Here is a 19,019-nt window from a genome sequence, read left to right as displayed (position 1 = left end):
ACCTATTTTATGTTATGAATGATAACTATATGGTTGATTGTACATTGAGTCTAATACAACACAAAGATTAAATATGAAGATAGACATTGTAATGAAGCAAATAATGTGTCTCCATACTGAAACTCAAGAGGCAGTGGGTTTAAAGAGAATTGCAGGTACACTGTACTTAGGCTTGATATCTGGTTTCCACTTGGATAGCTGAACTGCTTCAGGAAAAGAGCAGTAAAGCAATACTTGATATTGGTAATACTTTCACTGAAGCCAAAAATCCCATTGGCTTTTCTTAATCCAGAGTAGAGCATTTAGAAACATTCCAAAGCTGATATTTCTCCTTCATGTTTGCATTGTTACTTTCTGATTTCTGCACTACTGCTTTCCTTGGGAGCCCTGGCTGGGATTTAATCCTACCACAGAAAGTACTGGCGAGTCAGATATTATTATTAGGATTGACCTTTGGGAGAGTCTCATTTACATCAGGTCATTATGAACTGTGGGGAGAGACCTTCTGTCACAGTCACTAGAGACAAAGGACGTGCTGCTTCCATCAGGCAGGGTATGAGGAGAGAGGACAAAAAGTGGTTCTCCTTTCTGTCCCCATCTTGATTAGCAGTTGTAGGCTCTGTGTCATCTTTGCATGAAGGAATTGCTACAGACTGTAAGGACAAGGAAGAAATAATAACCTGGCAGTAATTTCTGCTATGTCCCGAATCAGGGCCACACTTGAATGCTGAATTATGAAGGTGAGTTCTGTTCACTTGGTTCACTCCAGGTATTAAAATGTGTGAGCTGTGTTGTACTGAACAGAGCAGTCTGTGGCTTATACAAACAGCTTTAATTTACAGCTTTCTGGAAACAGAAGCCTGAAGCAGTCATGGAGGTTTCAGGAATGTTAATTGTTTGTGTACATGAATGAGCTTAGAAATGGTCGTTTTTGCAGTCTTCCCATAGCTCATCGAGGGTAACAGTGTCACTGCTGGAGAGGAGAAAAGAGAACGATTATTTTTTTTCTTCACAGTCTGCTAATATTTCCAGGGTTTGATATAATATGCCTTTAACAGACCATGAACTTCTCTCCTACTGAGTCACTGCATCCTGCCTACATTCAGTGTAGGCAGAGAACCATTATACTAATCCACTCTTCCATCATATCTCTAACAAACACACGTATTTTCTTCGAATATTTATTTTGATACAAGAGTGCAAGATTTTTACTTGGCAACACAAATAAGTAGGAGATTGTGACTTCTGAACTTTGTAACTTTAATTGTGGTAGTTCTGGTTTTCAACTATGATATGACTTGACAAATGTATGACAATCATATTTGGGAATGATTGTCATACATTTAAGGGAATAATCCTGCCACCTTATAGCGACCATAAAGTAATTAATTCACCTCTTCTGGTAGGATAGGTGTAAAAGGCAGATGCTGAAATTGGACTTTTGCTTTGTTTTTTAACAGGTACGGTTATATGCAAGGCCTGATGCAATCCGAAGAGGATCAGGGGACTATGCTCTAAATATTACAAGGAGACTCATTGAGTTTTATGAAGATTATTTTAAAGTGCCCTATTCCCTGCCAAAATTGGGTAAGATTTCCCAAAGAATGTGAAGTTAACCCAGAAATGAGGGATTAAGTCAGCTAAAGGAATGTAATGTATTAGATTTCAAGTTAAATGTTTGGGTTAATTTAGGAGGATCAGTAAATAAGAAATTTTTCCTTGTGGAGGAAGGGAAACCAAAATATGCTTTCTCCAACCTGGAAATGAAAGGAGCAGGAAGCAGTCAGTATTTACATTTGTTAGACAATGGGTAGAGAACCTGAGACCTTTCACTGATAAGTGGGCTCAGTTTTTCTTAGTTTTTTTGATGTTGTCAGTTTAGGTCCTTACTCCTCTGAGATAGCCACTGGAAGATGTTTGTTCTGTAATGCTTGCACCTTGGTGCCTCAGCCTTAAATGGGGAACAGAAGTGAAAATATTTGTGGAAACTGGCAACCTGTAGCAGTGCAAGACTGTGGTCCTGTTTTTTTTCTTTTTTGATTTTATGGCTTATATGGCTTAATAATGATGATTAGTAGAGAAGCTTATTGTCTTGTTGTTTGTTGAAAAAAGTGCTGTGATTTTGTTTTACTGTGATCTTTTAAATGTAAACCCCATGAATTTATATTATTTTTAAAATATAGCTTCTTCTCATCCTCCCTTTCACCACAATCAGTTGGTCTCCTACTCGTTTAAATACTTTCCACAGTATTACGCCCTCCCTCCTTTGGAGCATGTTTGATAAAGATTCAGAAGAGCCTGTTGCTCAGCAGCAGGAAGAGAGCATGTATTTGATCAGAAGTATTAGAGTTAGAACCACAGGTGATCCTCCCAGGAAGTCGGGGTTTATTTCATTAAATCCCTTACCTGCTGAGTAGGTTTATTGGACTTACAGCTAATGGTGTAGGAGATAGATAATGTAATTGATGTTTCTAGATGAGGGTATTGCATGAATATTTTTCTAAGTATGTTGTGGCATTTATTCCTTGGTGTCTTTTAATAACAGGTTACAGGCATAAGGCCTATTTAAGTATACACAAACTTTCTGTGTATACTTTCATTTATGTCTTCAAACATATTAATAAAGCTTTGTAAAGGAAGTACTAGGCTTACAGGGGGCATAAATTCAGAGGGAGAAAATATAATCAAGAACTTGTTGAATAGAAAAGATGAACATAGAATGGTTTTGGTTGGAAGGGATCTTAAAGGTCATCTAAATATCCAAACATCATTACTACAGGTAGTTTATTGGGAATGCCAGCTGGCACCAGTGCTAGTAATTGTATCTGCTTCAGAGTATCTTTCAGAACTGTAGCATATGGTCTTTAAAACCAACATGCTATATCCATTGTCATTGTGCTGTGGCATATCTTTTAAAAATATCTAATTGTAAGTGAATATATTTCAATTTGGATCTTTTTGGAACAGAACAGGAAGAATAGTCACAAGTGAAGTTGTATTTTTTCATCAAATATTTGCAGTAAAATTGTTAATAGGAAATATTATGTGAAGACTTGTAAAACTTGTAAAAAAAATATCAAAGTTTAGAAAGTTAGGGACCAGTAGTCTGATGGGTGAATAGAAGGACTAAAAATGTTAATAATGTAATCTGTCTATGATAGAGATTTTGCAGTAGTATTGAAGAATTTCCCAACTGAAAAGACAAAACAGCATTAACGACAGCAATGGAAAAAGCATGTGCATCAGGTAGATGTGTTGATACTAAAACTGCACCTGGGCTCTCCAAAAACTTAGGACTCATCTGATTTACTGCTGTCAGCACTGCAAAGGATTGAGTACTTTATTATGGTTTTAAGAAAAACGAGCATGTTTTCTTCAGCAGGGCATTTCAGAAGTCTTTAATTTCACTTCTAAATGTGAAAGTGGGAGTGAAAAATGAGGAATGTACTTTGGAAAGCTTTTTAATGTCAACAGTTTTATGGAAAATGTTCTGTTTCAAACAGATTTAAAAAAAAATGTTTCACGTACTTTTCAGTTCTAACAAGAAAAAACTTAACCAAATGGAATTATTTTTGTTGAAAATGCAGTTTATATTTACAAAATAATTTTGTTGAAATACTGACCAGTTGACTATGGAGGTGCTGTACTGGCTATTGGGTGAGACCTTTTTGGTGTCGGTGCTGTCTGTGGGGCTGTCTGTGTTTTAGAGTTGGAACTACAGGTGATTCTCCCTGGACAAGGGACCTGCCACCCACAAAGCACTTTGTCATCTGTGTGGTCGTCCATTTGAGCTCTCTATATGGTAGGAGTATGAGGACATTTAGGCTCTTTAGATGTATCAGGAAGATCTCTGTTCATTTTTTCTCTTCTGAGTCATTGGGGTCCATTTCCAAGGCATTTGAAACTAGTGCTCCTTACTTGAGTTTGTAATACATCAGCCCGTGTTCTCTACAGGAACCAATTCCTCCTGTTGATCTTGACTACCTGGCTGGTGGTGACCAGGGTTTTTTGCTGTGCTTGCATGCAATCAGATGGCTGTGGCTAAGGTTTTTTATATCCTATATGATCTGTACTGCCTTCTGAATGCACTGGAAAAGTAGATTTGTTTTCCCATTGATATGAATTCTGGTAATGAATGTGAATTGGGAATTTCTCTGACTGGAATTCACAATTTCCGCAGTTAAAACTTCTACATACCATGTAGCTTTTTTTCTATTCTCCAGTTCATACTCTGAACTGGAAGGTGCTTGTGTAGGGTTTTAAACCAATAATTTTTATATGAATTTCATTTATGAAAAATAAATCGTGTCTTTTAAACAAAACATAGATTTTCCGAAGACTATAATACTATCATTGTAAACATTGGTTAAAGTGGCGCAGGCTAAACTATGGAATTTTATTTAATCTGAAAAGATATGCAGAAGGATTTTTAATCATATTCTTATGACTAGTGAATACAAAATATTTCTGTATTTATGTGACATAGTTGTTTTTAATCCTGTTTGCATTACACGAAAAACTGCTTTGTATGCATAGAGCTTTTCCTTATGAGGGTCTTTCAACTGGAGAGGTCTTGAATTTTTCACCCTGAAGCCCTGACCAGTTAATGTTTTGAAGTGCACAGAGCTTAGAAATTTAAAAAGAAAAAAAACCCAAAACCAAACAAACAGAAAAACCACCTTAAAAGAGAGGTTTCAAAGGTCAGAGTCACACTATGGGGAATGAAAATGTAATCAAGCCCTCTTGCTATGTGGACAGCTGTGATTCTTTAGTTGTAAATGGTTTGAGGTGGAGGGGCTGACTGACTTTTCCAACCGAGACTCCACTTCATGAGGGGTCACACGAGCGTGGAGTAGAGAGACAGAATCCCCTTCCCCCCTCCCTCACCCTACTGGTCACACTGCTTTTGATACAGCCCAGGTTGGCTCCTGTCCAGCCTCTCCTCCACCAACACCCCTAAGTGAAATATATTTCCGACTTCTGAAAGTCTTTTTCTCTAGATTTGCTGTGTAGTAAACTTGGTAGTTCCATCTGATATATTTTATGTGGTTATTGTTTGGTGGGATTTTTTTCCTTTGCAGTTGTAGTTGAGGTACTAATTACCTACTTCATACAAAAATTTTATGGGTTTTTTTCATTATGCTGCATAAAACACTTTGATATTGTGAATGCAAGGTCTCAGAAAAGGATTTTCCAAGGGATTTACACAATCCAAGGGATTTGCACAATGGAAGGCTAGATTTGACCATTAACATTTGCTCATGCAGTATTTTTGGAAGAATCAGTTTTTAAAGTATGTCACTGAAGAATTTAAACTCTTTCTTATGAGATAGAAAATAACTCAGGCATTAGACTGAAGAAGTTTAGCAGGGGAATGTTTCCATTCTGATTTTTAAGAGAAACTCATGTACCTCTGTTCCATTCCCTCATGGTTGACAGTGAACATTTTGGTGAGAGAGAACTGCTGCTGCCTCATGCAGTGTGAGTCATTGCAGGCCAGAGAAAATGTGTTGAGATGTTGTTGTTATCTTAACCAGCTGACTTGCTGGGAGCGATAGTGATTAACTGTTCCTTTTGCTTTAAGTGCTTAAGTACTATTAGCTTGACTCTTGGACATGCTCCTGACCTGTTCATTGCAATGTTGCCTTCTGCCCTACTTGATCTTCCATCATCTTCATCAGTACTTCTTGTGCTACTGCTTTCTTCCCCTTTGTTTGTCCTTCCTTCTGTCTCTGCTGCTCTTTGTAGGGTGAACCTCTATGTTGTTGCCTGCATTCTCTGCTAAAGTTATGCTAAATGTTTCACAATTCTACCCTCATGCTTTCTCTCTAGCAAGGCAAGGCTTCCTGCCGCCTGACCAGCTCTGAACTGGAATTATTGTACAACACCAAGCATGATAGCTTGTTTTTTCTTCTCTGTCTATAAAATTAAAGCATTAATTAGTATAGCAGGCACTAAAAATTTGATTCATGTGCCCAAACAGAGTTAACTGGTACTGTTAAATGCCATGGGGTATCGTGAGAACTCTTAGCTAATGTCCTGCTGGCTTTCAGATGAAATTCTATTGGGCCATGACTGGCCCATATCTGACAGTTTAACATGGATTTATTACCTTTTAATAGCTTTGAAAATCTCATTTAGGGCTATCACCCATGTTTAGGCATCACAGTTGAAGCCTGCTATTTTCTTCGACCAACTACTTGAAGAAAGCATAATGCTTCTGCCCATGGAGGACTAGTTGTTGATACAGATCATTCCTACTCAGAGAAACTGTGTCACTTAGTCCCTTTGGGGTGTGGTTTTGGCATGTGAGGGCTTTTTTTTTTTTTTTTTTTTTCCCCTTTTTTAAAATTTCTCAGCTGTGAGCACTTCAAAACAGAAACTGGTCAGGGCACCAGGGTGAAAAATTTCAGCTCCAGCCATAGGGAAAAGCAATGTGTTTTCTCAGAACAATGCACTGATTTAGAAGAGGAACTGTGAATTACTAAACTGAAACAAACCACATAGGAAATCAATCCATAGTATAATGTTAACAAAGAAGGGAAAAAATAGTCATCACTTACAACTTACTATATTGCTCTAAGCTATTTCAAATGATAAACTAATTATTTCCATTAGTGAGTTTAAAATGGCTCACAATGGGCATTTGAACAGGTTTGGAAGTTTGTTAAGGGGTACCTGATCTCTCTGTTGCATTAGCATAGCAAGTGTGATACTGTTTGCAGGAGATGGGAAAAGTTACATATAGGAATAAAGTAGCCTTATATAGAATAAAGATGAATGTCCTGGTGGAAATAATCCTGTTCTGAATGGAATGTTTTCATTATGTTGTGGTTTCCCTTCCCTCTTAACTGTGACACGAATAGAAGCCATACCTCTCAGATAAGGAAGGTGTCCAGGAGTATTATTGCCAGTAGCAATTCAGTCATCCCAGAGTAAAAAGAAGGTGACCCAGTCTGACAGTGTCCCCACTGGCTACTTTGCTAAATCAGCTTGGCTTTTAAATGAGTAATCAAAAAAAAAAAAAAAAAAAGAAAAAAAGAAAAAAACAACACCTGAGAGTGATGCTATTATGAGAGGGTAATAGCATGTGGGATTGTGGGAGATTCCCTGGAAATGTCAGGGCTGTTTTTGAGCCAGGAGACTCCTTCATCTGAATGTAAATAGATTTTTCCCAAGCTACTCTTCAGTATGTGTAATTTGAACAGTTAGTACCAGTGTAGAAGTGGGTGCACTGAATTTCAGCAGTGTCTATTCTTAGTTCTCTACCTTGTGAAAAATACAGATGCCTTCAGAAAATGATACATTTTATGGTGAGTTAGGAGAAATTTTGGCTGAGAAGGTACCTGTAAAGGTATCTCTTTTGGCTACACAGAGAGGAGACTAATCTGGATAGTTTAAATTTGATCTCTGATTTTTAGATTGATAAAAGATGAAGTGAATACTTCTGTAGGATTTATGAAATGGAGTGAGATCTTGGATGCACAGAAACCCCATAGAAATTATGGGAATCACCAGAAAACTGTTTGAACTTCCACCTGGTATGAGATGGTTAAACGCCTAAAAAGCACATGAATCCAAAATGCTTTTTACAAAGCTGTGACTGGAGTAGTTTTCATTATAGTTCCTTTCACTTGCCTGAGCAGAGCCCTCATACCTGATTGACCATGTCCAGCTTTTGAACTAATTTTATTTTTAAGAGAGGCTACAGAACAATTTTAATAACCTGTTGGAGAGTCAAGAGGGTTCATCGGAGACTGACCAGCAGCTGAGATCTTTTATACCAGTAACTGTAGCTTTAGTTTAAAGGACTGTGTCTAGGAATAGCTTAGGTCTTTGTTCCACAATGAACTTCATGTTTGTATAGGCATCATGAATGGTAGTTTTTATTATAGGACAGGGTCTATATGTCATTAGGATACTGTGAGAGTTACTTTCTGTGCATGGTGTGACACTATATGAAAGTTACCATGCAAAGCTCAGAGCTACGTGGCAGGAAAACAAATACAAAAGCGTCTGGATAAAAGATAAATTATATCATTGAGGATACTGTGGTAGATTTAGATGGTGCTCAAGAAAAGGGATGTGTGAATCCTTGGGCAGTGTTCAGGAAGATTGGATTTCAGTAGAATCTGCTAAACCATGATTTTTTTCTTTTGAAAATTGTACCTATAGCATTTAGTTTGAATGAAGTAGGTAATGCTGTTGATCTACATCAATTAGAGTACCAAGGACAAAGTAATGGCCTTTTCTCTCAGAATTGAGGTAGAAACCTGACACCATCTATATCTAAAATAAGACAGAATTGTTACACAATCTACTCAAGTATGTTGTCCTGGGGTGGAAAAGGAAATGGCTGTTGTTGACTTACTGAAACGTGTAGTCCCCCAATGTAGTCTTATATACTGGGCATTATTTAAAAAGCACCTTCAAGAGAACTGTATATTTACAAACAGAGCTAATGGAGTAATATGTAATGGACTAATGTGTTCATAATGACGGTATTTGAGTAAATATGAAAGTTTACAGCTGACTTGCTCATGTGTAATTTTGATTCATAGTCATATGACAAACTTGAAATAATTTCAAGTTCCATTTATTAAGGTTCCAGTTTTCATTTAACCTTGCAGTTTCAAATGGAAGGAGTGTGAACAAGGATAGTATGGTGACTCCTGTTTTTTCTGTCTTAGCATTTAGCATGTGAAGTAGAGGATGTCCTGAAGAGTGAAACTCAGCACAATCAAAGTGTTGTGCTGGTGAGAAAAAAAAAAAGGCAGATTATAGGACTGTCCACATCAAACACTGACACAGTTCACTCAGACTTTTTGTTTAACATGTGCAGTTTGAGTACAGGTCAATTCTATTATTTTTTAAGAATTTTAGTGTGAATTGATTGAGACAGGTAGTTTTACATACTTCAGTAGCAACAGCAGCAATAACCTCCACTAGTATTTTCTTCTCATTCAGGATTGTGGTTTTTGGCCTCCCACATTTGATTTGAAAAGTGAAGACAGCTCAGTGTCTGGCTGGACTCAGAAACAAGTTGAAATGAGTCTAAGAGGAAATAAAAATCAATACAATGGAATCTGTTTTGCCATTCCTGTCTGAAAATGTGTTCTGTACCAGTTTTAGCCCTAGTGTTTTGCTTGCTGAACCCTATGGTTACTGTATTGGATCTCCAGCTCTGGAAGAGGTAATGTTATGACAATGTTCAGAGTCTTTTTTCAGAAGTCTGTTCAGAGTTGTGTTTCAGAAGCACAATTTTATTTAGCCTGAAAGTTGTACTATAGCCTATTTCCTTGGTCAAGACAGGCAAGAAAGCCTTAAAAGATATTTGTCCTGCATCTCTCCCTCACAGGAGGCACTTAGAGCTGTTGGGGTTTGCATAACTCCTTGCCTTCCTTCCTTTAGGGGGTAAGCCTGCTGTTTGAGGAGTTAGAAAACTGATTTAGGATGTTTAATTTCAGAGCTAATCTGTACCTTCTGTCACTTATTCAAAGTCTCTGAATGGCTGAGATGAAAACTTCCATGCAGAAAGACTAAAAGAAGATTTTAACAATACTTGCGTTGTGTTGTTCCTTTTGCATAGGTAGCAGTTTTTTTCACAGCAATTTCAAAAGTCCTGCCATCAGTTTCAGGCTGGCTATTAGGACCTTTAGGAGTGTGTGAATTTATTTATTTTTCACATCAGTATCATTGCTAAAAGTGAGTGAGAAGAAGAACAATCGGTTTTGATTTTTTGTTTTCTTTTTTTTTCCCCTGCAGCACTGAAGAAATGTTCCTGTTAACTCTCCATGTTTTCAGTTTTAGGATTGTGCTTCTTTGGGGTAGTTCGTTGCGCTCTGCAGATGGTATTGTGACAAAGTTCACTTTCCATTAGATGCTGATTTGAGGGCAGCAAATATATTACATTGAGAAACAGAAATTTCACTAGGCAAAACTGATGATAAAGCACTTTGCCCACTGCCTCACTGAAACTGATTTGTATTTGGCTTTGCTTATTTTCTTTTGTTTGTTTTGAAATAAGAATCGATGTATTCTAAAATGTTATCCATTCAGACATAATGTAATGCCAACATCATGAAAACTCTGTCCCTACTAAGAGCATTCTTCTTCACTATGAACCTTGTGCCATAAAGAAAATAGATGAGGGAAGTACACACACACGCAGACAGAGTAACTCAAAATAATATAATTAATGTTCTTCCTAGTAAATCTAAAAGGTATGCATTACTGATGCAGTGAGAATTGGAAAAAGTTACCACTTACTCCAAATATCCTGAGTATTAGATGCAGCTAAAAATCTTTATGTAGATGTTTGAAAATGAGCTTTCACATCTTATTTATGAACTGTAAAAAAACCCTATAGATACAGATGTAAAGAAGATACATTTTCATGTATCAGCACAGAGCACACAAAGTTTCTTTCAAGAGATTATTACAGTGTCTTGTAAAGATAGTAACACATTAAAGTGGGACTTAAGTAGGCCAGAGATTTCTGTTCATACAAAAGATGTAAGAAAGTGTATAGCTACTGAGCTGAATAAACCTATTGCTGCTGGCTAGATTCTGCTGGCTTAGTTATAAACCTTCCACCTGTACTAGCTAGTTTCTGTAAGCTACTGAAATTCAAAGGGATCTATGTGCTCACCTTTTATTGCTTTTGCTAAGGATATTGTAACTGAAAAATATCCTAACACAATGAATTATGCTACATTTGCAGTTCCATGCCTGAAGCAACTTCATTTTTACATTATGGAAACCCATGATTTTCAGTGTAACAATGAAAATATTAAGATGGCTGAACAACTTTAAATTAAACAAGCGAATTACCATTGTGCATTTTCCCCTTGCCCCACCTTGCTTCCTGGGTGCTAGCAAGCTTCTTAAAATGGTATATGGACATTGAAAGAATCACTAAATTAAAATTTGGTGGAGATCTTTGGTAGGTACTGCTAAACTTGCTTTCTCTGTTCTCTCTTGTTGTATGTGAATTCTCCTTTTCTTCTAATTTATTTAATTGCCATCTGCTTATGTATTTAAACCATAACATTTCCAGATTCAGGATCAGCTCTGTGAAGACTGTGATTTCTGTCGCTCTCTCTGATTCTTATCAGTAACACTTCTAACAAAGCTGTCCTTGTGAAGATGCATATTTGTCATAGTGATAGCACACTTCAGGAAGTGTATTAAGCTAAAACAACTCCCACTGTTCAACTAAAAAATATGTTCCTTGTCATATGCTACTGCTTACCGAAATTAAACTTGGGCAACATTGTAGTCTAGAAAAATCCAGTTGCTTTTTCTTCTTGGAGTGTTTAGCACTGCTACACGTTGTTCTGCTTTCGTAAGTACTGGCCAGTTTAATCCTGAAGTGGGTGGGAGTGGGAGGGAAGGGACAAGTGCACGAAAGAACTTAGGTGTGTACTTTGGAGACTCTTGTTGGACGTTTCTGCAGCTATTGCTGTCTCTCTGGGAGGCTTAGATAAATCTTTAGAAACTTTTTCCAAATAGTGCTTGAGTTTGTGTCTTTGTAATTGATCCTGAGCTCTGCAACAAGAGGGAACTTACCCGTGTAACGGATCATGCCAAGAGAGGTCCTGATATGTTTTTTATTTAGCAGGGGCTTTAGTCTGTCACCACTGCTGTGACACTAGGTTTTCTTTTGAAGTCATGTTGTAAAAGCACAGGTAATTTGACAGAACTTAATGCGTGGCTCTTTATGATGTGACTCCCAAACACAAACAGAGGTCAGTGGTTGAATTCCTCATAAGAAATTATGTGAGATGTTTCCACACCACAGTTCTGTTGTCGTATTTAGATGCTCAGCTGAAAGCCAAAGAGTGAGGGCAGGCAGATGTTTTGCTGGTTAGGTGTGTATAAAATGTTCAGAGAAAGAGATATAATTTATCTAATGATATAATTTATATCTAATAATATAATTTATATAATAATATAAATTCTATCTGTGAGATAGAATTTGAGTATGCATTGAGACAGGCAGCTGGAACTTGCATTCTTTCATGGTTAAGTATTGATGATTTATGTGAGGGACATACAGGTGACTGCAATATTTCCTGCTTTAAAGTTGGTCTGAGAGGTGTTCTTCCTAGGGTGCTAATTCTCAGGTGTGGAAATATATAAAGCTTCACAAAACTGTCAGCCCTAACTTAGATACATAGAAAAAAGCATTATATGTCTTTTCACTAGTAATGTAAAAATTGATTCCGAGGCATCTTTTCTCCATATTCTTGAAGTGTTTTAAGCTTTGCTTCCTCTTTTAAGGTAATCACAGAGAACTGAATTTTACTGGCTGTTTATTTGGCTGTTACTCAGTATCAAACAGATGCATTAGAAATGCAGTTTTATGCCTCATGCTCTATCTCCAGGATTTTCTGTAGAAACCTACAGCAGTTTCCAAGTGATTAAAAGGGTCTCTGAATTGTACGAGTTATGATTGATAACGCAATGATCTTATGTAACTCTTAATAAAACCTGCCAAAGAAAGAATGTTGACAAGTGATACTGAAGGATATTTGAAATTGCTCTAAGTCATTCAGAGTAATAGTGAACAGACAGCTTTTTGTAATGCTTATATTGTATTTGGGGGCAGCTGGATGGAAGTCCAGCCCAGAAAAATTCACTGTTTTATCTTTGTCAGTCTATTACTTGAAAAAAAAATAAAAATAACTTGCTCTTTGCAATCAAAATACAACTGCTGTGTGACAGCTTTGATGTGGAGTATAAAATGGTCAAATCTGAGTACACAGCTGAAGGATAATTTAATGTTTCAATAGTGAAGTGCAAAAAAAATAACATTACAAGTGAGTAAAATGTAATTTTAAACATTAAAAACAAATCTTCCTACAAGTAGTTCTAACCTCTTGAAATTTTACATATACTTGTCTTTGGATGTTCCTTTAATATTAATCTGTCTTTCCAACCATACATCCTGGCTGTACTTTACAATGGTAGGCCTATAAAGACTGTGAGAACACATCTGTAGATAAAATTTCAGTCAGCAAATTCCAGACTTTTATGGAGACTCTCCCAAACTATAGTTCCTACCTTTCTGCTGTCATATGTAAGAGGTGTAAGTCTGATCATGGAATCAAGGAGTGTGCACATGGGATAAGGAATCTGGGAACATCTTACAAGCATGTGATGATTTTGGAAATGTGGATAATGAGAAGATTGGACATGCTGGTTTTTGTTGGCGTAGAGTTAATTTTCTTTTGGTGGCTGATGTGGGGCTGTGTTTTGGATTTGTGCTGAACACAGGGTTCAGAACACAGAGATGTTTGTGTGATTGCTGGGCAGGGCTTACACCAGGCCAAGGCCTTTGCTGCTTTTCATGCTGCCACACTGGTGAGGGAGCTGGGGATGCCTCAGGGGCTGGGAGGAGACACAGCCAGAACACATCACCCAAACTGGGCAAAGGGGCATTCCAGACCATCTGACATCATGCTCAGTGTATCAATTGGGGAAAGCAGGAGGAAGGGGGTGATGTGTGGAGTGAGGGTGTTTGTCATCCCAGGTCCTGATGGGGCTGTCCTGGAGATGGCTGAACACCTCCCTGCCCATGGGAAGTGATGAGTTCATTCCTTGTTGTGCTTTGCTTGTGTGCACAGCTCCTGCTTTCCCTATTAAAGTGTCTTTATCTCAACATGCAAGTTTTCCAGCTTTCATTTTTCTGATTCTCTCCCTGATATCACTGGTGGGGGAGTGAGCTACTCTGTGGTGCTTGGCTGCTGCTTGGGCTTGACATTGTGGCAGTTTTCAGGCTTTTGTCTTGTGGGTTCCATGGAGAAGATGGGTCCTGTTCACTGGTTGTGAACTAGTTGTCCCTCATTTCAGAAGTCTCCTGACCTTTTTTCAGTTGCCTCCTCCACTTAGAAATCATCACTGCAGTTCTTTTTCATCAGAGTCAAGAAGGATCAGGCAAGCAGACTGTCCTAGATGCAGTTTTATAAGACATTAACTTCAGTGGTGTAAAGTAGTTTTCTTCCCTTTGATTTTTTGGGGGTTATTTTTAACCAGCTCCTTCCAGAGAACTGTTTTTCAGGCTGGTCCCACAGTTCAGCTGCAGTGCTGAGAAGCTGCTGCTGGCTGGTCTATGCAGAACTTCTTGAGTCAGGTCTGCTGCCAGTATGCATGAATCTGTAACCCTGGAAGATTATAGTCACAGATGGTACAGCAGCATAAAGCTAAGTGTAATTCCAAAGTAGCTTGTAACATTCTAGTGTATGTTGTGTGTGTTATCAAAATCAGGGACCTCAGCATCAGAAAGCCCCTGATTTCAACATAAAGCAACATAAAGGTGGCAGAGTCAACCCACCTAGAGAAAAAGAACTGTCTTATACTCTACCACTAGCAGCTTATTTCCATTATTCAAGTGGTCTATAAGTAAAAGTTGACAGACAGAGAAGCTGTAAAATTGTTTCCCTTCAATATTCACATTTAGGAGTGGGGCTCCTATAGAGAGAGGTAATAAGACTAGAGATAATATAAATGTCTTTCTTCATATCAAAACTTTTGACTTGACAAGCAAGCTGTTTTATATTTTGGAAGGTAATTCCATGCAGAACTAGTCTTTTGACAGTATATTCTTTGATCTGTGAGACTGGTGAGCTTCACTGAAACTCATTTTAAAACTCCCAGCTGGGATTTTGCCTTCCCTGCACATCCAGGATCAAGGCATTTTGACCTAGGGATTATGAGCAAGTCGAGGTGGCACAGTGTTATTCCATCTTTGTGTGAAGATGGAAAATTCTGATTGGTTCATGGTATTAAAACGCAGAACCACTCAGGTATATTTAAAAGCTTTTTTGAATGTCTTTATCCATTTATCACCACCTGCAAGGGATAATGCCTTTCTTCAAGTTGCTAAAGCCTCATTTGTTATGCAGATCTGTATAGAACTGGATTTAGAAAAACACTCACATGCAGATGGGGTCTCTTCAGTAAGACATCTTTCCTTTATCCTAATATTCTAGCAACTTGTTCTTCCTAAACTAAGCATGCTATTGAAAGATGTGTTGTAGAAAGGCAGTAAATTTCCATTTGTTGGTGTTGTTCTCTCAATACATGTTTATGATTTTTTTTTCAGTAGCTCTGTGTCTCATGCTCTGATGGAGAAATTGTATGAGTGCATTAATCTCATATACAGTTCCTTCTTTTCCAATGACTGACACTTTTCTAGAGGTGTGTGTGAAATACCTCAGTAAAGGAAAGGCATCTTCATCCTCTCACAAATCTCTTAGAGGGGACACATTCTCAAAAGCATAGACCATGTTGCATTTCTTTCAGCATGAATAAGTTGCATTTTTGGTATAATCCATATTAGAATCTTCATTGGTGCAACTTTTTTTCTTTCTTGTCTTAGAAGATTTAGTGAAAAATGGAAGAGCAGATGCACACATTGGATTTTATAATAAAGAAATATTAGAACTTTTGGCTTACACTTTTCTTTTTGCTGATCACTGAGTTTTACTTCAAAATCTAATAATAATATTTTCTCATTTCTGCTGTCTTGGGGAGGATTGACTGTGTAGACTGAGTGCTGAGTGTCATTATTATAGTGCTAATTGCCTTTGTTACCCTTTTCTGGTCTTTCTGTGTGTGCCATTTTTGATGGCAGTGGCCTTTGAGTCAAACTGTTTTCTTATTTGTACCTCACATGCCTCTGTGGTGTACTGTGTTTTCCAGACTCAGTTAGCAAGAAGCTGAAGCTGAATCCTGTACCTGATTGCTTAAAACTACCCTCTGAGATTTACTTCAGGTTTAAAAATTACATGTAATGAAATGTGATGGATTTTAGCAGCATAGTAAGATTTGTGTTCTTGAAAAAGATTTTTTTCTGTATCAGTTAAAATAGAGATGAAAAAGGATTTTTTCCCTTCTTTACTTATGTCACCTGAAGTCACATGTTGGGATTATGGATTTACTTGGACTTCATTTGGAAAGTTTGGTTTGTGAGGTGGACTGGACAGTTGAATCTGTGCTTACTAGCTTCTCTACACTGCTGTGTTAACTTCTGCATCCCTGCCAACATGTTTGTGAATGCAGTACAGTTGTAGTACTTAACAGCATATAAATAACTTTTTGTTTACCTTCTCTGCTCTTGACATTATTTTTATGTCCACTGGAGCTGTTCTAACATTGAACTCATCTCTCCTTCTTTAAACTCTATTATAGCAATCTTTGCTTGACATCTTCCTTTCATGTTTTTATACATTGTGATAAGCACTGAGATGGGGAATCCCAGGTGCAGTTAGACTAGAAATTCAGTATATGGTTGGAGAGCTGCCAGGAGCTGGGATGAGTTGCAGATTTAAGAATCAATATGAACTGCCTGACTGCCTGACTCTGGGCTACTAACTGGTTGTCCTTGCTACTCAGTGTGCACACTTAAGTTATTTTCTAAATGGGATGGCACCAAAATATATGTTTTAAGAAGATGGTTTCAGACATAAAGATAATGTTCTGTATGCTTGCTCTTAAAAGGTGATACCTCACTTAGGCCTTGAGTTTATCATAAATCTGATTTAGAATGTTTTTAGTTGACAGTTTATTCAATTGGATCAAACTTTATTGTCTTCTTTTATGCTTCTTTTAGATGTTGATGTAATTAACAAAAGTTGATTTCTTTTCCTTTCTTGTTTCTGCCCAAAGCAAAAATATAGTACAATTTTAGAAGATGAGATTGGGGAGTTTTTGTAGGCTGTATTTATGTAGACAAAAAACTTTTTAAAATAGGAGTTTTGAATATGCAGTTAAGGTATAGTGTACAATCAGTATGGGCTTGTGCTTAAGTTTCCCATTACTGCATATAAAGACTAAGTAAAACATACTGAGATCAGAGTAGTTTAAATTTTTTTTGTACTCATCACTATTGATTAATGTATGATACTACTAATAGCACATTTGTGTATTGTTGGCTGCCTCAGCTAGGCTGTAATCCCATCAGCTATCATCAATCAAACATGGCTAGGCATGACCAGAGTTTGTATAGAGGCTGTCTCGTTGGGAATACAGTCTTTTAATTCAGTTGATGTTCTGCTTCTGACCAAGTCAATTCTTCTTTTGCAGTAGGATGAAATAAACCCAAAGAAATCCTTCACTGCATCAATGCCTTAAAACAGTTTCCCATTTGGTGCAGTATACATATGGATAGTTACATTTGGTGAAATTTCTCCATAGTGTAAATTGTGTTTCTGTGACAATGATTCTCCCACAGCTAAAACCCCGTTGAACCAAAACCACTTCTGAATAATAAGTGAAGTGATTAAGTCACTATTGAAGTGCTATAAAATCTGTCATCACTCATTATCCACTAAATTCTATAGTTCAGATAAGATATAATTTGTATCCTTACTTTTTCTTCAATGAAATATTATTGTTAGATGCCCGTAATTTCTGTATGTTGTCTCTTGAATATATATAGCATAGAGTATGAAATGGAAGTCTTGTGTCGTACTATAAATGTCAGAATAAATTACATGCTGTATATATTTTCATATGGTGATGCGTAAGGACAGAAGAATATTTATGTGACCAGAAATATTTGGCATTATAAAGTACAATGGCTGTGAGATTGCAGATTTTATAAGGGCTTGAAAATTAGATTTATAAAAAGATTAACAGTGTTGCTAAAGGGATTTTCTGGAATAGGCAACATTAGAGTGTAGAGTGATATCCAAACATGTTAAAAACATTCCCACTGAATAATAATTGGAATTATTAAAAAAATTATTGTATTTTGTGGTTAAAAATAATGCTACTGATTTTTGTTTTTCACATAGCAGTAAACATTTTTGGAAGAAAGGTGGTTTTAAAATGTATGCAGTGTTTTAGGCCTGTTAACTGGCATGCCCTCAATGGACATAGAAAATAGCTTTTTTTTCAGTAAGAACATAATAGAAGAAGAAGAGTTGTGCAGCCCTATAGATTCAAATGAATAATTTCTCAATGGAGATTTCAATCCAGGAGCTATTGAACAAGTCATTTTTGAATTTAAGTGCATGATTATTTTTTGCTGACTCAAACCTAATGTAATTAAGTACCTCATTCCCCTGAACTTTTCAATACATAACGGGGGGATGCTAACAGGTGATTTGTATCTGTAGTGGTATTAAACGTGAGAATGTTTGGTAGTTAACAGATGTCAATATCAATGTGCTTACAGAATAAATGTTTAAGATTCATATAATAAAATATAAATGAAGAAAAAGCTGAACTAGATGCAATGCATATTTTTTACTTGCTAGAGACTTTACTTTTGAACAAACATGTAAACTGACCTTTTCAGCATTGACTGTGCTGAGGTTTATAATTCATAAGAATGGAAAAAACCTCAGGTGGTAAGTAATGGTTTGCAATTGGCTAAAATAAGCTTTCATGGCAACAATATGACCAGTACTTAGAACAAATTTTCAAGCACCTTTTTCCTGATACCTGGTTGCAGGTTGCATTTTTCAAATTCCTTCAATAGGAAAGAAGAATTTTGTGGAATATTTCAGTTAATGGAAGGTGCTTCAGACAAAGTCTGCTTTCATTTAGGTTTGATGGAATTTTTGCTATGGATTTTCAGTCCTAGATTTTCAGTTTTAAGTAATCCTTTCCTCTCAAATTTGTAGCTGATTTCCTGCATTGTGTGCATGACAAGTAAACTACAAATTATATTAAAGTGCATGTACAATTCATGAAAAGGTGTTCTTCTAATTGATATATCATACTGTTAGATTTCCAGGAGTACTAACATTTGTGCTGGCACATGGTAGAACTGCTTGGGGTCACCTTTTCACCCATCATCTGCCTGAGGAATCTCTGGCTCATTTGGGCAACACTTCAGTGTAGTATAGCTCCATACAGCACTCTGCATTAGGATTTTCCCATCCTGGAAATACAAATATCAGTAGCAAGAGTAACAGAGCAGTAAGCCTTTCCAATGCCACTCGGGTTTCCTTGAAATTACTGCCTTAAGGACCAAATGTTAGGTTACTCAAATGTAAATTCAA

The 19,019-nt window shown here is 37.0% G+C and overlaps 1 protein-coding gene across 1 annotated transcript in view; it reads left to right on the top strand.

The window, feature by feature from the left end:
• TRHDE (thyrotropin releasing hormone degrading enzyme) overlaps window positions 1–19,019 on the top strand; it is a 205,094-nt gene that overhangs the window by 37,163 nt on the left and 148,912 nt on the right. The window contains exon 3 of the mRNA XM_058805431.1: window positions 1,461–1,587. Coding sequence (XP_058661414.1) covers window positions 1,461–1,587 — 127 coding nt within the window. The remainder of the gene's footprint in view (window positions 1–1,460; window positions 1,588–19,019) is intronic.

This window comes from Ammospiza caudacuta, chromosome 5 (assembly GCF_027887145.1).
Source record: "Ammospiza caudacuta isolate bAmmCau1 chromosome 5, bAmmCau1.pri, whole genome shotgun sequence".
NCBI lineage: Eukaryota > Metazoa > Chordata > Aves > Passeriformes > Passerellidae > Ammospiza > Ammospiza caudacuta.
The sequence above is the reverse complement of the archived record's forward strand: the minus strand, read 5'-3'. Positions and strand labels throughout refer to the sequence as shown.